The following is a 19642-nucleotide window of genomic DNA, read 5'->3' on the forward strand; positions in this document are numbered from 1 at the left end:
TAAGCTCGCAGGTTGAAAAATGTGGCAGCTCTTTGAGGGTTAACCAAAGAACACCTTTATTTCAGCTTTCCCACCTTCATTTAGCAAGCTTTCACCCTGTTATTTTTTAAGATTAGACCCTCTTTTAAAGGCAGAAGGTTATGGCCTACAATAGCACTATTTGTCTTTTCTTCTTGCCTCAGAGCTCCACCGCCCTCCTGGGCTGGGGAATGCCCTGTTATTTACAATGTATTATTATTGCAGGGTTGTCATCATCTGCCAAGTGCTCCATTCAAAACTTGCTGAACTTAATTGCAGTGTGAAATGGGCAAGAAGGGTTCTGTTAGTTAGTAACATACCCATCGGTCAAAGAAGATCACTGTTTCTGCTACACCTTTCAGGAGCCTTTCAAGAGCATATATTGTTCGGTGCCACAAAAGCAACCAATATCAGGAAACAGTCGTTTTGGTCAAAGAGCAAGCATTGAGTTCAACATCTGATAATTAACAATATTCCTGTTTCAGTTGAATACTGTAACACAGAGCTTTCTGAACTTTTCATCTTGGTGACACACTTTTTAGACGTGCATCATTTCGCGACACAGTAATTCAGTTTTAGTAGCAAACCGGAGGTTAAACTAACCCTTTTCCAGCCCCAGGAGGAGCGTGGGGAACATTTGCGAGACACACCTGCACACTGCAGCCGACACACTAACAAAACTAATAATTTGACTGGCACTTTCGAGTGCTCAAAAGTGCTTTGCGTACAGTGTGGCAGAGTATCACTGAAACATCACAGCATGCTCTAACCAGACACTGAAAGCAGATACTAGCTTGTGGCAAAATAGTAGAATGTTAAAACCATAGAGTGGCAAGGATGAGAATTATTTGTCATTTTTTGGTCCCACCCTTATTTCCATGAAGCTCAGGTAGGCGTATCTCATTTTATTATTAAAACAACCCTTTTGGTCTGAGAGTCAAAGGCTAAGAGCTAAAGGCTGCTTGGTTCAAAGTCCAAGCCCTCTCGATCACATCAGCAACACTCAAAACACTTTCACGATGCTTTCACAAGACACACTCTTGTACTTTTTTTAGTGTAACATTCCTATAATAAGTGAACTAACCATTATTTCTGAAACCCAGAAATAACGGATCGCGTAATTACAGGCAAGATGTATACATCTTGTTACTGATCAGACTTTTCTAAAATCTTCTTATGGCGTTAAATCTCACACACCCTGTTCAATGAACTCTGAACCCATTATGCTGTTTATACATTTAAAAGGCCAAGGACCAGTAAAAAGTAATCATGGTCACAATTTTCTGCAGCCCAACACTCAATATATTTGCACTCATAGTGTTATAGCACAAATTAAAGTTTTAAGTTCAGTTTATTTTTAATAAATCATGGGATGCCATCCTAAGCAACACAACCTCCAGAAAACAAGCCTCAGTCAATTCTGGGGGACTTCATTCTGAGAAAATAGATCACAGCCCTATTATTGCCTTAAATATTTAGGGCTATGCTTCCTTAATTCGGAGGGATTTTTAAAATTTGGGAACTTTTGATGGGAAAATGACACCAGCTTTTGGAAAACTAAAAAAGCCTGCATTCTTTAATGTGAATTCTGTTAAAAATCAATTCAAATAACACATTTCCAAAAGTACACGCTATTCTCAGGTTTTGGAAAATACAAAAACCTGTTCACTGAGACTGAAGTCTCAGCCCGGTTAAATGACACATAACACTCATCCAAACCATGACTTAGAGCAAATAAACAAAGGTGTGGACTCACAGCCACTGAACTTCTCCCATTCTGGCTGCCACTATCCTATCAGAGCTAACCCATCCTATGGCTCTGTGTTAGGTCCAACCCCATGCTCATGGCTCGTGTAAACTAAGAACACACTTTGCAGTTCACGGTTTGTCTGCAGCAAAACAAACTATGAGCTTGGGACAAATGCTTCAGAAATTGGCAGAGCAGGGCGGACATCCTTCCATGCCACCTCTCCCAGATTGTGGTGCTCTGAGGCAGATCCCGTTCCCTTTCTTAGAGCAAGGCAGAGCAATGGGGGAGCAGCATGAGGAACAGCAAAACAGTAAAAGTAAGAAAAGGATAGATCGGAGAAGTGTGCAAGGCCACCTCTTGCGTCGACTCTGCTTCCAACTCTTCCATGTTTAGCAGTTAGGCAAACAGTAGTAGTTTTGCCAAGAGGGGAAATAGATGCTGGTACCTGTGTTTTATCTCCCCATAATTTTCCTTTGAAAGCATCCCTGAATTACCTGATTGGGGGTGGGGGACAAACCCCAGGGAAATATGTGCACATGTTCCTTTGGAACTTTAACTTTGCCTGTCGAGAACGGACACAGTATTATGAAATGAGAAACTTACTTTGTTCCCTCCAGTTACAAACTGCTTGCAGTGTGATCTCACAAACTGAGGGTGAACAGCGACAATCTGAACATAAAGAAGGAAAACTATGTGTTATTATTGATAGCATTCTTGTGTGGTTTTATGAGCTGCAGAATTATTTAGGTATTATTATTATTATTATTATTATTATTATTATTATTATTATTATTAAATTCATTAAATTTCTATATTGCCCTTCATCCAAGGATCACAGTTTACAATCTAAAAAAACAAAGATACATTATCATAACAAAGAAAAACAATACTCCCCAATGCATATTTTAACATAGATTGTTTAATGAATCGAAGGCCTGGTTTTAGAAAAACATTTTTGGCCGGCGCCAAAAGATATGTAATGAAGGCGCCAGGCAAGCCACCCTGGGGAGAACACCCCACAAGCAAGTAGCCACCACAGAAAAGACCCTACAATTATTCCGGTTCAGAGTCCGTGGTCCTACTTACTATAACCCCACATACTATCTTAAAACAAATTCTACACCCATCAGCTAGTTTGCTTTCGCAGAACTATCACATATTGTTGGCTTGTGATTTGCTTCTCATTGTTGCTTTCTTTGGCTTGTCTACCGAGCATGTTTCTGAAACATTCCACATTATTTTGGGGTGGGAAGAAGAAGTAACTGGCCAGGAAAGCCCTTGCAGCAGGAGTCGCCAGCATGGTGCCTTCGGGTGAAGAGATACCTTTGATGCACCTTTTCAAGGCGCAGTTTATTCTATTGGTTCTGACTTTGACCCACATCCCTTGGAGAGGAAACATTTGTGTGCATTTGTGCTCTGCCCTTCTACTTTTCTGGGGGGCAGGTTGATCTGGGGGGCGTTGGGGATAGGTGAGCAGAGGAGGATGGCACCCACAGCACTCCCTCTGAATTCCAAATGTGCCCATGGACCTAAAAAGCAAGCACAAAGAGGACAAATCCCTCTGCTTTGCAGAGGAATAATGGAGGAACACCATCATTGTCCATACCAAAACTTTTGAATGAAATCTATGATATATTCATGTTCTTTTTCTTTTTTTGGAGAAAAGAAATGGTCATGGCTATTTGCTGAATGTAACAATAGTACATTTGTTAAGACTTAACTAAGCTCTTACTTTAATAGGGCAATCAAACGTTTCGTGGAATTCTTCCCCTGTGTACAATCCAAACACCTGCACCTGAAATTAAAGGATATGCTTTTAAAACCATATTAAATTGTCTATTATTTATCCCACTTCAGAAGTCAAAAGGTGAGTATAAATGGCAACAGCAAATACATCATAGTTTGGTTTTTTTAAAAAAACAAAACAAAAAACAAATATATTTGCAGCACACTGTAATAGTTTAAAATTATCCAAAGCTTTCCTTGATTCCATTAAAGTATTTAATAGAAACACGAAAGTGCTTCTACGCAATTAAGATGCTAGAACCACCAGAAGGACAAAGGACTCTCCACGCTTTACGCCAAACACTTTTATTGAATTGATAACCACCTGACTAAAACAGAAAATAATTTCCATTTCTACAATAAATAGAACATGAATGGAAACCTTCTATTATCTCAGAGGCTTTGCTTTTCTACCATTATACATATTTTCATTATGTTTTAAAATGCAGCTTCAAGAGTGCTAAATGCTAACATATTTACCTTGTGGAATACTCCCAGTTACACTTCAGTCATATCATCATATCATATATTTGTCCCTAATAACTGCCAAGCAAAGCTTTTAAATGTTGAGATAATACAGTGGTGAATATCTGAATGACAGGCCCCCAAATGCATAGCAAGAAATGTGCTGTAAAAGAAACTACCCCTTTAGTCGCAACACCTCCTGTTTTCCCAGTTACTAATTCAGGAGGATAAAACGTTGAATTAGGATTGGCAGGGCAGTTGCAATTCCATCTCAATACAAGGGCGCTTAGTCTTGGGCAAATCTCTGGCTGAAAGAATAAAAGGAGGGGAACAAATACCCTACCATTCCGCCAAAGGGTTTAGAACAGTGTGGAAACTGGAAAATGTGAAAAGGCATTCATATGTTCCTGTAGGCATAGCAGCAATAATACAGCGCAGAAAGACTCGTGGGTCTTGGACAATCATATCCAAGTTCTGAAACCTCAGTTGCTCCAAAATGCTGCTACTACAGTATAGGCAATTTTGTGGAGTATATTAAAAGGTAAAGGGACCCCTGACCATTAGGTCCAGTCGTGGCCGACTCTGGGGTTGCTGCGCTCATCTCGCTTTATTGGCCGAGGGAGCCGGCGTACAGCTTCCGGGTCATGTGGCCAGCGGGACTAAGCCGCTTCTGGCGAACCAGAGCAGCGCACGGAAACACCGTTTACCTTCCCGCCGGAGCGGTACCTATTTATCTACTTGCACTTTGACGTGCTTTCGAACTGCTAGGTTGGCAGGAGCAGGGACTGAGCAATGGGAGCTCACCCCATCACAGGGATTCGAAACGCCAACCTTCTGATCGGCAAGTCCTAGGCTCTGTGGTTTAACCCACAGCGCCACCCAGGTCCCTGTGGAGTATATTATTCCACTGCTATTCCATCTGCACTGGCTTTCCATTTATTTCCAAGCACGTTACCTTTAACACTGCCAGCAGCTTGGTGCCAAATCACCTCCTCCCACAAGTGCCTGCCTGTTCACTCAGATCTTCTGGACTTTGGGGTCATTTTGCTCCATGTCCTGCCACCATGAGAGGCACAATGGGCAAGGCTCCAGGGGAGTCCAGGCCTGCTGAGTTCAGCCTGACCCTTTCAGCTATGGCCTTTGGATGCTACACTAAAACACTTTTAATTCTGCGGGCTTGTGGTATGGCTGGCTCCTAAATCTGCTGTGTTCTTTCATACCTTTTGTTTTTAGCTCCTTGTCTGATTGTTCGTAAAAATACACGGCTGCTAGTCAACTTGAGTGTCTCAGTGTGGTTGGAAAGGTGAGCTATAACTACCAAAACTAAATGAATAAACTTGGAGAACTGAAATGTATGGCACTTGGAACCCCTGCCTGTCCTTCCAAGCATGTGTTGAGCCTTCAGTGTGCAAATGCACAGCCAATCTCAACTGCAAAAAAAATATTTTTCTAATCTAAATATATCAAATCACACCAAAACTTTACTTCTTGAATATATAAGCACATCACTTTTGATTATCGTACACAATTATTGGCTTCTGTCTTATCTTGCCAAGACAATTGCATTACTCTTAAGAGCCTCTCACACTGGTTATAAAATTCTACAACCTCTTTTACCAGCAATAGTATCTCAATTATTGTGCCAATTATTGTAACATCAAGATTTCTTCGGAGGACAACACACTGGGAACCGTAAACTTATTTATGGCATTTATTCGCTCACTAAAAGCACAGATTAAATGAGTTTACTACTTTTTGCTCCTGTGGGAAGAAAAATATATATACTTCAGTATTTATTTTAGTTTACTGTTCCTAAAAATCCTGCCTAAGAATGTGATTAGTAACAAATAGTGTTCTAGCCAGTTAAGTGAGATGGATCTTGGGGAATGACGTTAATACACTGTGCCTGCTAGCACCATTATTCCCAGAAAAAGCATCCTGAATAGGTTACGATTTGGAATTTTATTATCACAACCAATATTAGCAAAGACTGCCATGGTCTTAAAAGCAAACAAATGAACAAAGACATTCTAATAAGTGGGGAAATCGATCATCAAAATCACTAAAATGTCACAGCTCTTAACATTCCAGGAAAACAATGCTAATTGTTAGCTGTGCGGTACACAAAATGATGTATGTCTCCAGTCGAGGAAGAAGGTGCCACATTTTTAAGGAAACTGTACATGTATTATATGTATTGATTTCACATTTGTTTAAAGGAGCAACTGCAAGGCACTATATTCCTCTGATAAACTATGACTGCTTATCAAAAGATTTCAGAGGAAACAATCATAAGGTGCTTTTAAAAAAACAACCAGAACCAAAACCACCAGCCCAAAGAAATCTTGCCCACAAAAATCCAATTTTGTGGATTTATAGCAGAGAAGCATTAAGCTACTGTCTTGCAGGAACATCAGACTAGTCAGTGAAGTATAACTGGCACAGTAGTAATGATTACAGTGACAAGTCCCTGTGCCACGGCTGTTAATCAGTTTAATACCAGTAACATTATTGACATTTCTTGTAATTACTTTTCCTTAGGCACATTTGGGCCAAATATATTTGACTTTAATTATGAGGGGTTTTTTGTAAGTGAGTCAGGTACTAAAACACAAGATCCAGGTGCTGTTGTTATAGGATTTTGCCGTACAGAGATCTCCTGAGGACTTGGAAAGTGGCACATCACCATTTCATGCTAAATGTGGAAAAGCCATACCTTGCCATCTTCAGAGCAAACACCCATGTGTTCTCCACTTTCATCCAGGCTAATTTGATTTATCTTAACTGGACTCTGTTAAAAGTTTGGGGGGAGAGAGAGAGAGAGAGAGAGAGAGAACATTTTAGAATGCACAATGCAGAAGAAGCAAGTTGCCTCCACCTCCCACCCAATACAAAAACCAGGTGTGCAGTACCCACAACCCACCAAATTAAATGCTGCCCACTAGTCATATGTAGTGGCTCATCAGAAGCTCAACCTGGTTTTGCTGCCTGCCTGGGACTGCTAACAAAAGGAAGAACAAGGTGTGTGTGCGCGCAGCTCCTGGGCAGGCTGCAACAGATAACTAGTATTGCTGCTGTTTGGCAGTAGTGTTCAGACTTACTGTCCTCCCAGAATGTTTTCCCTATTGGCATAATTTAGACAATAAAATCATAAAAGAGAGAGGGGGGAAATCCATAAAACATTGTTAATCCAGACATATTTCAAACACATAAAACATATAAAAGACTCGGTAGCCACCATTAAGTAAAATTAAGTAGTTTTAAATTTGACTTTTAAAATCTTTGCTAAATACTGTGAAACAATCTCAGTAGTTTAGGGTACATCATTCCTATTCATTTGTCCACTGCACATTACAAAGAATTCTGGGGCATATTGTAATAGATTATCTACTCAAGTCAATTTAGATCCAACGGTTTCTCCTGATGGAGCCCAGAGTGGCAAACACATCTTCTATTATTATTATTATTATTATTATTATTATTATTATTATTATTATCACCTAGAATGCCTTTGACACTGCACATTACAATATAAAACTGGCAGTAGTGGGCAAGGCTGTCTGCCATTTCTTGTCCTCTCACAGAAGTATCCCTGATATGCTTCTAAGGATTCATGGAATGCCAATTTTCAAACAGCCCAAGAAAGCAAGGAGAGCGGGGTCCCAGAAGTCAGGTGTGCAAACAGGTCTACTCATCAAACAGGTTACTAACCTGTGACATAAACTGGAGTGGGAAGAACAGACTTATATAAGCCTGCTATGCCTAGTCACAAAAAGCTGGTGACCAGAAGAGTAGTTATTTGCAAGCCTGCCCAAAGTCTTTTGGTGCTAATATGTCACAGACTATAGCCTAAGTTCCAAGGGAGATTGATAATGTGGAATACCGTATTTTTTGCTCTATAAGACTCACTTTTTCCCTCGTAAAAAGTAAGGGGAAATGTGTGTGCGTCTTATGGAGCGAATGCAGGCTGCGCAGCTATCCCAGGAGCCAGAACAGCAGGAGGGATCGCTGCTTTCGCTGCACAGCGATCCCTCTTGCTGTTCTGGCTTCTGAGATTCAGAATATTTTTTTTCTTGTTTTCCTCCTCCAAAAACTAGGTGTGTCTTGTGGTCTGGTGCGTCTTATAGAGCGAAAAATACGGTATTTTCTGCTGGTGGCAGCCATCACTACACTGAAGAGCTGCGAAGGGTTATGTCTCTCCCATTACACCGTGCTGCCCTGAAGATGCCTAGCTGTTCCTGGCAAGTGAACAGCAATTACCGTGATCATTGCATCGCGGTGAGTCAGGTCTAGCAATTAATCAGGTGTTCATTTGAATTCAGAAAATGGTTGGGGAAATCTTGCCAGTTTGTGCCTCCCTTACAACTGCTCACATGAGCAGATTTGTGGATGGCTGAACGTCACTCTAGCCAAAGCAGCTCTCACTTACATGAGCAGGCAGGTCCCAAAGTGAGATTACTCACAGTAGTGTTCAGAGGATTCAGATTTTGCACTGCAGCAATGTGAATATTACATTATAGCAAGGACAAAGTATAAAAGCAATGAACAATAAGACTGGAAATTAGCTGAGTAAGTTCCCTCTCTAAAGAACTTTAGGAGTTAGATGATTAACTTGAGGACAAAAATCAGGTTTTCATGAAGAAAGTCTTGAAAGTTGTGTCAGTGAGGAATAAACGTCCCTCACTGAATTCCCATTAGCTGCAGTTTTATTTCTGAGGGAGACCTGTTTGGGATTCTGGACAATATAAGTTTGACTGTTCAAAAGAAATCAATATTGTCAGGCTGACACTATTAGAACAAAAATGTAACTTTAATAGGAGGGAGAAAGTTCAGGAGAAATGGTTTGTGCGTTTGGCAGGGGAGGAGACCAGTAAGTATCTGATAAGAAAAGCTTTCTACAAAACCCTAAATTTGAAGAAAAGCTTCCACTTGCAAAATACAGCCTGTGTGATAATCAATTACCTAATGTAAAATGCTTGAAATAAATACACTTAGTATGGATTATGTCAGCTCTTCAATTAGGAATAAATTCATGGCCATTCAAAGAGCCTCTTTTAACTGTGTGGCAACTTCTTTTCCCTAGATGCTCATCATCATCCCACCTCATAGTGTCAGTCCCTCAACGGTGAACCTGAGAAATCAATCTGCTAATGTATAATTTGTAAAGCTCCTCTGACTAACAAATGGATAATTGATTCTTTCACAAATGCTGCATCCCTGTGGATGGGAGGCAGAATGAATAACAAACATTAGGGCTGGATTTGACTCCATTTCTGGGAGAGAGGCAATATTTGTGAGCTAGAATTCTAAAAACGTTTTAAAAAGTTGACTGTGTGACTTCATGCCTTTTAGCCATGGTTAACAAGCATGCAGCACACAGATTAGGGGTGTGAAAAGCAGACTGATGCTCAATTGCAATTATGGCAAACCACATTTCATGACAGGATGGACCTGCTGACTCACCCACTAGAAAAAAATCTCAGCTAATCCCATCACAGCCTGGGCACAACATTTTATCATATATGCAAATGTATCTAAAAACAGTAATTGAGCCCAAAGATTTTCCTCAAAACAAAGTGATCAATGTGATGATCGGAAAGTCAACAGCTTTGATCATTCATCTACCATGGGGGCACAGTCTATGACTTTGGATATATCACCAGCCGGGGGGGGGGGGGACGACCGGCATGTTTAATCTGCAATAGATTGTACGTCACATTACATCATCATCATCATCATCATCATCATCATCATCATCATACTCCACCAATCTGCTGGCTGGGTTTCCCCAGCCACTCTGGGTGGCTCCCAACAGAAATAAAAACACAATATAACATCAAACGTTAAAAACTTCCCTAAACAGGGCTGCCTTCAGGTGTCTTCTAAAAGCCAGATAGTTGTTTATTTCCTTGACATTTGACGGGAGGGCATTCCACAGGAAGGGCGCCACTACTGATAAACCATGGGGTATGATGACTGTAAATAAACTGTAACAACTGTTCAGAAAGTATGCCTTCTTTAAAGAAGTCTGAATAAAGTACACCACTAGATTTCAACAATTTTTTTTGGGGGGGAGGATAAAGAGTCAGTATAGTCTAGTCCTTAAAAATGTCAGGACCTGAGAGACCAGGGTTTAAATCCCCACTCGGTCATGAAGATGCTTTGAGATTTTGGGTCATTCAGAGCCTCTCAGTCTTACCCACCTCACAGGGTTGTTGTGGAGATTAAATGAGAAGGAGGAGAAGCATGTTCACCACCTTGAGCTCCTTGGAGAAAAATGTGGGATAAATGCAATAAATGAGTAACAGGAGATGTTTATGTAAAAATTGGGAGTAAAAAGAGGCAAAGTGCCCATTTGCAACACTTTTTAGCTTGCTCTAGTAAAACTGGATTTGTTTGAAATTTGGCACATTTATAGACATCATCAGGCAGATGAAGTTTTAAGGCTCAATCAACATGTGTCATTTTTATATGCTGTAGAAATCTGAGGCTTATAACAGCAGATTTTTAAAATCTTGTAAGTGCCCCCTTAATACATACAATACTTTCTATAGGAGCTTGTGGTGGACTTCAGGAGACAGAAGAGCAATGTCCAGCCACTTTTGATTGATGGGGTCTGTGTGGAGAGGGTAACAACGTTCAGATTTTTGGGCATTGAATTACAAGAGGATCTGTCCTGGAGTGTCAACACAAGGGGGCTTGTGAAGAAGGCGCAGCAGAGACTGTACTTTTTGAGAATTCTAAGGAAAAACCATCTTCCGCAGAAACTGCTGCTTGCCTTCTATCACTGTGCCATTGAGAGCGTGCTCACTTATGGCTTATGTGTGTGGTACGGAAGCTGTACTACCCAGGACAGGATGGGGTTGTGCAGAGTTGTTAAGGCAGCAGAGAGCATTGTTGGCTGCCCACTCTCCACCTTAGAGCAGATTTATGCCACAAGGTGCCATAGGAAGGCACTGGACATAGTAAAAGATCCATCGCATCCTGGTCACGGTCTCTTCGAGCTCCTGCCGTCGGGACGGAGATACAGGACGATGAAGACAAGAACGAGCCGTCTTAAGAACAGCTTCTTCTCCAGAGCGATCTCGGCCCTGAATGGGAAGCCTGGACTTTGAAAGTCATCTAATCTTCCTTGCTGTACTATACTGTATTGTTTTAATTAGTGTTTTTATGGAGCAGTCAAGTAATTTCGTTGTCCCCGAGAGGGGGTAATGACAATAAAGATATTATTATTATTATTATTATTATTATTATTATTATTATTATTAGTGGGATGCAGGTGGCGCTGTGGGTAAAACCTCAGTGCCTAGGACTTGCTGATCGTATGGTCGGCGGTTCGAATCCCCACAGGTGAGCTCCCGTCGTTCAGTCCCAGCTCCTGCCCACCTAGCAGTTCGAAAGCACCCTTAAAGTGCAAGTAGATAAATAGGTACCGCTTTATAGCGGGAAGGTAAATGGCGTTTCCGTGTGCTGCGCTGGTGCAGGTTCGCCAGAGCAGCTTTGTCACGCTGGCCACGTGACCCGGACAGCGCTGGCCCCCGGCCTCTTAAGTGAGATGGGCGCACAACCCTAGAGTCGGACATGACTGGCCCGTACGGGCAGGGGTACCTTTACCTTTATGCTTTCTATATATACGGTATATAAAAAAACCACTGTAATGATAAGCACCATTTGAAAAGTTATGTATCCCCTTTTCCTTCGCACGGTAAACCAAAGCCTCTTCCTAGGATGATGCTTCCGCCAGCATATGCAAGGTTAAGAACAACAGCTTTCATTCATATGCAAATGTGATAGTCAATTAACTGACTGATCCCAACATGATTCGCTAAGGCTGCAGGCAGGCAAGTAAACCTGCCTAAGATGACCCTGAACATTAGTTGGTGGCAGTCCTGCTTTTACACCTAGCTTCAAAATCAGGTGACTTGCACCAGCTGCTTCCTTTTAATTTCTGATGCATAAGATAGCTCTATGTCTCCATTTCTTTATTTCTTAAAGTTGGAATGGGACTACGCAGAAGTTTCCAAGCCCACTTACACTTTTCAGTGCAATGAGGGACATGCCGTCCCCAGGGCTGTAATTAAAGGCCAGTTCTTAGATGGTAGAGCAAGAAAATCATACACAGATTATTTCTACATTTGATGTCTTTTTCTTTCCTTTTTTTTAAAGGAATTGCCACCACAAATTTAGCATTCTATCAGGAATGCAATAATGAGCAATCATAAACCCTGTCATGGCTTTTAAAATGAATAAGGTTCAACTTCCTGGTAGAGGTAAAGCTGTTAGCTATACAAAGTTCATTATCAACAATATCTTAACACCCATTGGGAATAAAGGATTGTCATACTCGTGTGCTTTGTACACCATGTTATTTCCCTGACATGTCATTTTTTATTCTTAAAAATTCATGTCTGGCTTTCTTTTTAAATAGCAACAAAGGGCTGCAAGTCCACCATTAACGTCACCTTATTTAACAAGTGCTGTCCTATTTTAATTTCATTGCTTTTGACTTTCAAACAAGAAAAACATCTCAATGTAAACAACATTCTATTAATGAAAGAACTCTGAATAATTCTAAGTGGTTGGTTTGGCATATGAGCACACAAGTCCTCCCGTTAATAGTACACAGCCTTTTCCCTCTCTAACCTTTCCCTCAAGTGATTTATGAGATCTTGAATGGAACTGGAGTCACCTACATGCCTTATTATTTTTGCCACCAATTCTGAAAAGCTCCAAATCTGAATTCAGAGCTATTTTCCCCTGTATAGGCAAGCAGCACAGTAACAAAAACATGACAATCTGCTGTTTCTTTTGTTCTCAGAGCACTTGGGTGTATCGTAAGACATCCCGATCCTTTCTGAGCGAACTGGGAGTTGCTGCAGAGTGGCCCTCACCATCTCTCCAGAAACATCAAAAAATGTAGGCCAAGATAAAAGAGCTCTTTCCCATTCGTGGGAGTGCCAACTCCTACATACAGCCAATGGCATAATCCCATGTTGGGCAACATGGTGCTTCTCAAATATTGTGGACTACAACTCTCATCACACCTGACTTTCCGGGGGTGATGGGAGTTGGAGCCCAAAAACATCTGAGGGGCACCATACTGGCTACTCCCAAAATAATGCTTTGCCACTGGGAAACCTAAAGAGCTAATAGGCAAAGCAAAAGGACACTGCTGAGTTATTGATAGCTGCGAGACCCCTCAAAACATTATGTTTCCTATGGCCCTCTTTGTTTAGACAAAGAGATCTTGAAGGGAAACATATATTGGATCACCAAAAAGAGATTCCTTAGGGCACGGATGTCAAACACAAGGCCCGCGGGCCGAATCCGGCCCGCCAGACCTCGTCATATGGCCCGCGTAGCCGCCGCTGGCCGCCAGCCTTCACCTTTTATGCTCGCTTTTTTTTTTTTTACACAAGAAAGCTGCCTCTTCAGCGCATGCGCGGCAGCCTACAAGCCAGAGAACGTCTGCCCTCTAGCGGCGCCGGCCGTTCTACACAGGAAACCTCCACTTTGCATGTCCTTTACATAGTCCTACAGATAAAACTGGCCCTTTGAGGGTGACCAAACTGCTGATGCGGCCCCCGATGAATTTGAGTTTGACACCCCTGCCTTAGGGTATCGCATGTTAGAGAGCAGTTGACTGTTCGAGGATGAATTATAAAAACTTGGAATTAAAATGGATATACTTTTATCTTTACTCCTCATAAGGTTTGAGAACTTGCAACTTTTAAACAACTGCCCACTTCCCTGTCTCTTTCTCACAGGAAAAATGGTGGGCGCAAGCAGAAAATGAAGCTTAGGGGAAAAGGGAAAAGCCAAGGGAATCAGCAGTATGCTGGCTTCTTAGGAGCCAATCCTTTCCAAATCCCCCAATACTTTTAAAAGGTTGTTGGGATTTAGCAAACGCACATCTATCTAATAAGCTTCCTGTCTCTTAAAGAGTTTGGCACAGCATAGTCTTTTAACTCTGCTGAGCTCCTACAACAGGGAACATACCAAAGGTAATATGCCAAAGCAAGGAGGTGACTTCAGGCAAGTAGTTCAGGGGTTCAGCAACCAGTTTGCTTATCACAACACGACGGACTGCCCTGCAAGATCTTGCAAGTGTCACCAGACAAGGCCGGCCCACCCATTCGGCAAGGTGAGGCGACTGCCTCAAGCGGCAGAATGCACAGCTGCAGTGGATCAGGCCTCCAAGGATTGCTGATGCTGCCACCACATCCCCCCCTCCTCCCGCCGTTCCTGATGCATATCTTTTATTCCTCCACTGTTTCTGAGGCAGGTCTTCACTCACTCCTTCCCTGGCAATCTGCATAAAGCTGCGACTGCGCAAGCAAAATCTACGTAAGTTGCGGTGCCACTGTACTTCGCATCTGTGAATGTGAACAACCCGTTTCAAAGGGAGGAGATTTGTCCTATTGATTTCAACGAGACTTCAGTGCAACTAACGTTTCTTGAATTGCACCCACAAAGTTAATAAGCAGAGTACCCTGGCAGATTATTTTCAAAAGCACGTAAACATTCAATTCTGCGGTCTAGTTGGCGTTTCGCTGCTTTGTCTTCTGTGCTACTGACAAAGACAACTGAAATGATGCTGTTAGAGTAATAAACAGAAACATTTACACGGCTTGTCAAAACATGTGAAGTGATAAAGACTAACGCATATGAAAGTGCAACCCGAAGTAAAATATTTCTCCATCTTAAATCAATAGAAGTAAACTTCCTTGCTTTGTGGGGGCAGGGGGGAGCAAAGCATCATTTTTCTGAAAGCAATTAACTGGGTTCTTTATCATTCACCGTAATAACACCAACAGAGTCATTATAAGGCTTGCTTCCCTGTCAGATGTAAAACGGTATCAGGGCTGTTTACAAAATGCGTCACCCATCAAATGTGCATGGGATTGAGGAAGATGAACTTGTGAGAAAGGAGAGATTGAATATGGGTTGAAGCAGGGCAAAGTGTGGCAGTGGGTGGAGGGGTGGTTTAAAAGGACTTTCGAAGCATGACACGCTTTGTGGATAATCCCATCAAGGTAATAAGAAGCCTCAGATCAACCTCAATAGTTCCTGTAGCATGAAATCCTTAAAAAGGTAAAGGACCCCTGACAGTTAAGTCCAGTCGCGAACGACTCTGGGGTTGCGGCGCTCATCTCGCTTTACTGGCCGAGGGAGCCGACGTTTGTCCAAAGACAGTTTTTCTGCGTCATGTGACCAGCATGAGTAAACCACTTCTGGCAAAACCAGAGCAGCGCACGGAAACGCCGTTTACCTTCCCGCCGGAGCAGTACCTATTTATCTACTTGCACTTTGATGTGCTTTCGAACTGCTAGGTTGGCAGGAGCAGGGACCGAGCAACAGGAGCTCACCCCGTCACGGGGATTCGAACCGCCGACCTTCCTATTGGCAAGCCCAAGGCTCAGTGGTTTACACCACAGCGCCACCTGCTTACCTACAGATGCTCTCCAAGGCTTCAAGAGGAGGACACTCCCAGGCCTGCCTGAAGACACCAGAGATTAACTCTGGGACCTCCTGTGCTGAAGCAGACACTCTATCGCCCAGCGATGGTCCTCCTTCCCAGTATGGGATTGGACAAATTTGTGGAGGCTATGTCTGTCATGACCCAAAAATGAAACCTCCATAGCTAGAGACACTTCTGGCAGGAGATGCTTTGCACACGCGCCGTGAGAGGGACACAGCTTTTCCGTCTTGCTCACAGAAGCACCAAGCTGCCCACTTTGAAACACAGCATGCTGGGCTTAAGCGGACCTTTGGTGTGATCCTGCAGGGGTCTTTCGATGTTCTTAAACACTGAAACTTTAATACGGCTCTAAGTGCTACAAAAACCTCTGGGTTTTCAAGGTTGCAAAGAGGCAACCTGACTACTTTTAACTTTTTCTGCCATTCTGATTAAACAAAAAAATTTCGAATTCTCAAAGCCATCAAATATTTAAAAATAGCCCTTGAAGGAGTGTGCAAACACATGTTAAAAAATTCCACAGCAAGGGGGTGGTTCTTAAATATTTCATGCTATTTTCTTAATTCCCCCATTTGAGAAAGGCCTTAGAAGAACAACATGCTGAAAAGATTTCAATTTCCTTCCACCCAAAGAACGCTTCAAAACATTATATATTTAAATTTGTTTTCCACACTCATGCATCACCACTAAACCATTAAATATTAAAAAACCAACCCTGCTTATAAAGCAGTCTGCTTTTTCTCCTCTCCAAGGGAAGTGCAACACTTTTGTTGGCACAAGCCATTTCTTGTTACTGTACTTGCTCTAAATATGTATTTATTAAAAACACCAGGCAACAGGGCATGAATTCGCTCCACCCCGCCCCTTCTGAAAGCATTTTTTTGATTTGTTACTTAGCTAAATGTGTTTGTACAGCTCTCACATCTACAAGGCTTTAATCTACAAGGATGTCAGTCGCGGCAATAATTATATTAATAAATTGTAGGCCATCTTAAGGAAAGATGAAGAGGCATTTGGAATTAATATGCTGTAAATCGCTTCCGCACCTTCCTTTGTCAGTGGAGTTAGCCAGGCTTTTCTTCTCCATTGCCTTTAAGTCATAATTTTCAACTCATTTGACACATTTCATCTCACTCAAAGCACTGAACCCTAATACAGGAGAACACCAGTATGTCAAATGCTCAGGATCCAAGAACACATATCGGTTAATCTTAAGCAGGTGTCACCGACGAAGATGCAGCCATGTTTGCGAGAGGGAAGGCGGGTGGGAGAGAAACATATCGAAATAATCAGCGTACGGTCAGGAGTCGTTAGGGATTCTGCAACGTTTTCAGAAGACCCGCCCTCCGTTTAAGTTGCCACCCCACTGTATTTCAGGCTGAAGCTTGGAGAATGGGAGCTGTTTTGTTGAACAAAAATAGCCTTTTGCCCTTTCGTATCTCCCACTACTTTCGCCTTTCAAAGAGGGCTTGAAACAAAAGTTGGATAAACAGTTATATTTGGGCAATGGTCATGAGCTACTCAGAACTAAGAGGGCAATAGAGACCTCATTTTTCGTCACCTACAGGTTGATCTAGAACTTCAGAGGTACCTGAGGGCACATAGTGGTGCTGACGCCACGTTTGAGGGGAGTCCAGGAACATGCCCTGTGTGCCCCATTCCCCACTCACCAACTGCTTCTCCCCTTTCCCTCTCCCCTCTTTCCCATTTTTTACACTACCAGGGCAGCGGGAAAGGAGTGTCTCTTTTTCTTTGTTTTCACCCCAAAAACAAAAGAACACAGGATTTGTTCCTTACCACAAGCAACCCAACCCTCTTGCCTTTACAAGGCAGCTGGGAAGGGTCCCTTTTCTTCTTCCAACCCCTTTTTCTTATCAAGGCTGTTGGACACACCAGTTCTAGCATAATCCTACCCCTGTCTACTCAGAAGGAAGTCCCACTGAGTTCTACAGAGCTTACTCCCAGGTTAACAGGCACCAGATCCAAGGGCAGCCAGCACAGTGGGGTGGCCCATAGCATCTGTCTGTCTGTCTATACACAACAACAACCCTTCAAAAAGTTGCTCCTAGCAGTGGGTTTGGGGGAACAATTGTATAATTAGATTTTTAAAAAAATAAAAAGTAACCTTTCACCTTACTCATAAAAGACTGCTATGTCAGCATCAGAACACGTGTTATGTTTCGCAAGCATGTTGACACCTTGTGATGGACACTTGGATAAGTGCTGACAGTGGTCTTAAAAAAAAGAAAAGAACGCCTACCGGAACATGTGACAATGCAAGACAAATACTATAAATATTTTTCTTCAGCAACAACTGCATACGGCCTACAAGAGGTATATTTTATGCCCCAGAATTTATTTATTACATAAATTCTGCATTGTGTTTGTTCTCTAAGATTCCAGGAAATCACATGGAGAGAGGAAAAAATCTTCCTCTTCTCCTTCAATCAATACAATCCCTTAAGAGACCAAGCTTCAGGACATTCACATAAAATATTAGCTTTATATATTTGCAGTAGATAAACTGAAGTAGCAAGGCAATCAATCAATTTTCAATTACTTTTGGCATCTCAATATGATAGGACACATACTAACTATCAACAATAGTGAAGCTAACGAACTGCTCCGTGCCTATAGATGCCACAAGGACCCAAGGCATGCAGATGAGTTGTGTTAATTGTGACCGGGGCTACAGCACCAAGTGTGGCCCTGAAAATAGCCATAATCCAAAGACAACGTGGGACCAAGCCACCAGCACTGACCACAATGCTTTGGTAACACAGGAACTGGGCCCTAGTTGAGACAGTTGGGGGAACCGCTGGCTGCTATTCGTTTTTCAATAGCTGCCATTTTGCCGTGCAGGATGTTGTATGTTGTCTGCTCCAGTGAATCTGAACCCTGTTGTGTTGCACTACTTAAGTCCAGGTCACACAGCTGGCAGTAGTACACTTGTCAAAAAAGGGGCTCAGAGGAGATCAACGAAATTCTGGATGTGGTGGGTTGTTCCAAATATAGCATGAGGCTGCAAAGAAGTAGTTGTACTTACAATGTCAAACTTCTGGGTGATATTCCCCTGGACATCGAGTAAATAAACTTTGCCATAATGCGTTCCAAGCGCCAAAAACTGAAGAGAGGAAAAAGAAGATACTCAGTGAAAATTAAGACTTTCCATGATTTATGTACATTATTGTGCTGGTGCATGCTAGCTGTCAAAAGTCATCTACTGATGACGAATGTTGGCCGGCAGGCTCCTCCTGCTGCCTCCTAGTCTACTGTGGCAAATCACAAAGGCAGTGTGAAGACAGGGGCTCATCCTGGCATATGCTGAAGAATAAAATGATAACGTTTGATGAACTATCACTTTCAGTATTGGCTTAGCTAGACCAAGGAGTTGAAACAAAATATTCCATGAATAAGGCCACCACAGATTTTTTTAAAGCCAGTTCCTGACTTCTGCCTCTTTGTTGCACCTTCACCATGGCGGAAGCATCAAGCTAGTGAGTGTTAATTGAAATTGAAATACTTTATTGTCAGTTGTACAACTTGTATACAGTGAGATTACACGAGATCCCCTCACTCAGCTCTCTTAGTCTTAATTCCCATCGTTTACTGACGCACACCCACCAAAACCGGAAGTCAGTTGCCTAACAGCAGCCTAACAGCCCACAGATAGAAGCTGTTCTTTACCTTGTTGGTGCCACTAATCATGCTTCTATATCTTCTGCTCAAGGGCAGGAGATCAAGAAAGTGCCGGCCAGGGTGTGAATCATCCCTGAGAATTTTCCTCACTCTCCTGAGGCAACGTTCTTCCGCTATTTCATCCAGCGGATTCACGGGACAGCCCATAATACCTTGTGCTGTATTCACCACCCTCTGTAGGCACTTCCTATCAGTTGATGTCAAACCAGAGTACCACACCGTGGTGCAGTGTGAAAGGACACTTTCTATTGTGGAAAGGAGATTGTGGAAAGGTAGAAGGAGATCATCAAATGTTGATTGACATCATTCTTTCGCAATACTCTGAGGAGATGGAGTCCCTGTTGGGCTTTCTTAACTACCTGGTTTGTATTTATTAAGCGTGTAAAAGTGGTCCTGCTGCTACCCTACAGAGGAGGGGTGGATACCCAAGACAACATGTCACAAGG

At 42.3% G+C, this 19642-nt stretch overlaps 1 protein-coding gene across 1 annotated transcript in view; it reads right to left on the reverse strand.

The window, feature by feature from the left end:
- The window catches only part of VPS41 (VPS41 subunit of HOPS complex), a 110752-nt gene that overhangs the window by 59142 nt on the left and 31968 nt on the right, over positions 1-19642 (reverse strand). Inside the window, exons 4-7 of the mRNA XM_053359612.1 lie at positions 18544-18621; positions 6735-6809; positions 3501-3563; positions 2372-2437 (exon numbers count right to left, since the gene is read on the reverse strand). Of these exons, the coding sequence (XP_053215587.1) occupies positions 2372-2437; positions 3501-3563; positions 6735-6809; positions 18544-18621 (282 nt within the window). The remainder of the gene's footprint in view (positions 1-2371; positions 2438-3500; positions 3564-6734; positions 6810-18543; positions 18622-19642) is intronic.

The sequence above is a fragment of the Podarcis raffonei genome, chromosome 12, assembly GCF_027172205.1.
Source record: "Podarcis raffonei isolate rPodRaf1 chromosome 12, rPodRaf1.pri, whole genome shotgun sequence".
In the NCBI taxonomy this organism is placed as follows: Eukaryota; Metazoa; Chordata; class Lepidosauria; order Squamata; family Lacertidae; genus Podarcis; species Podarcis raffonei.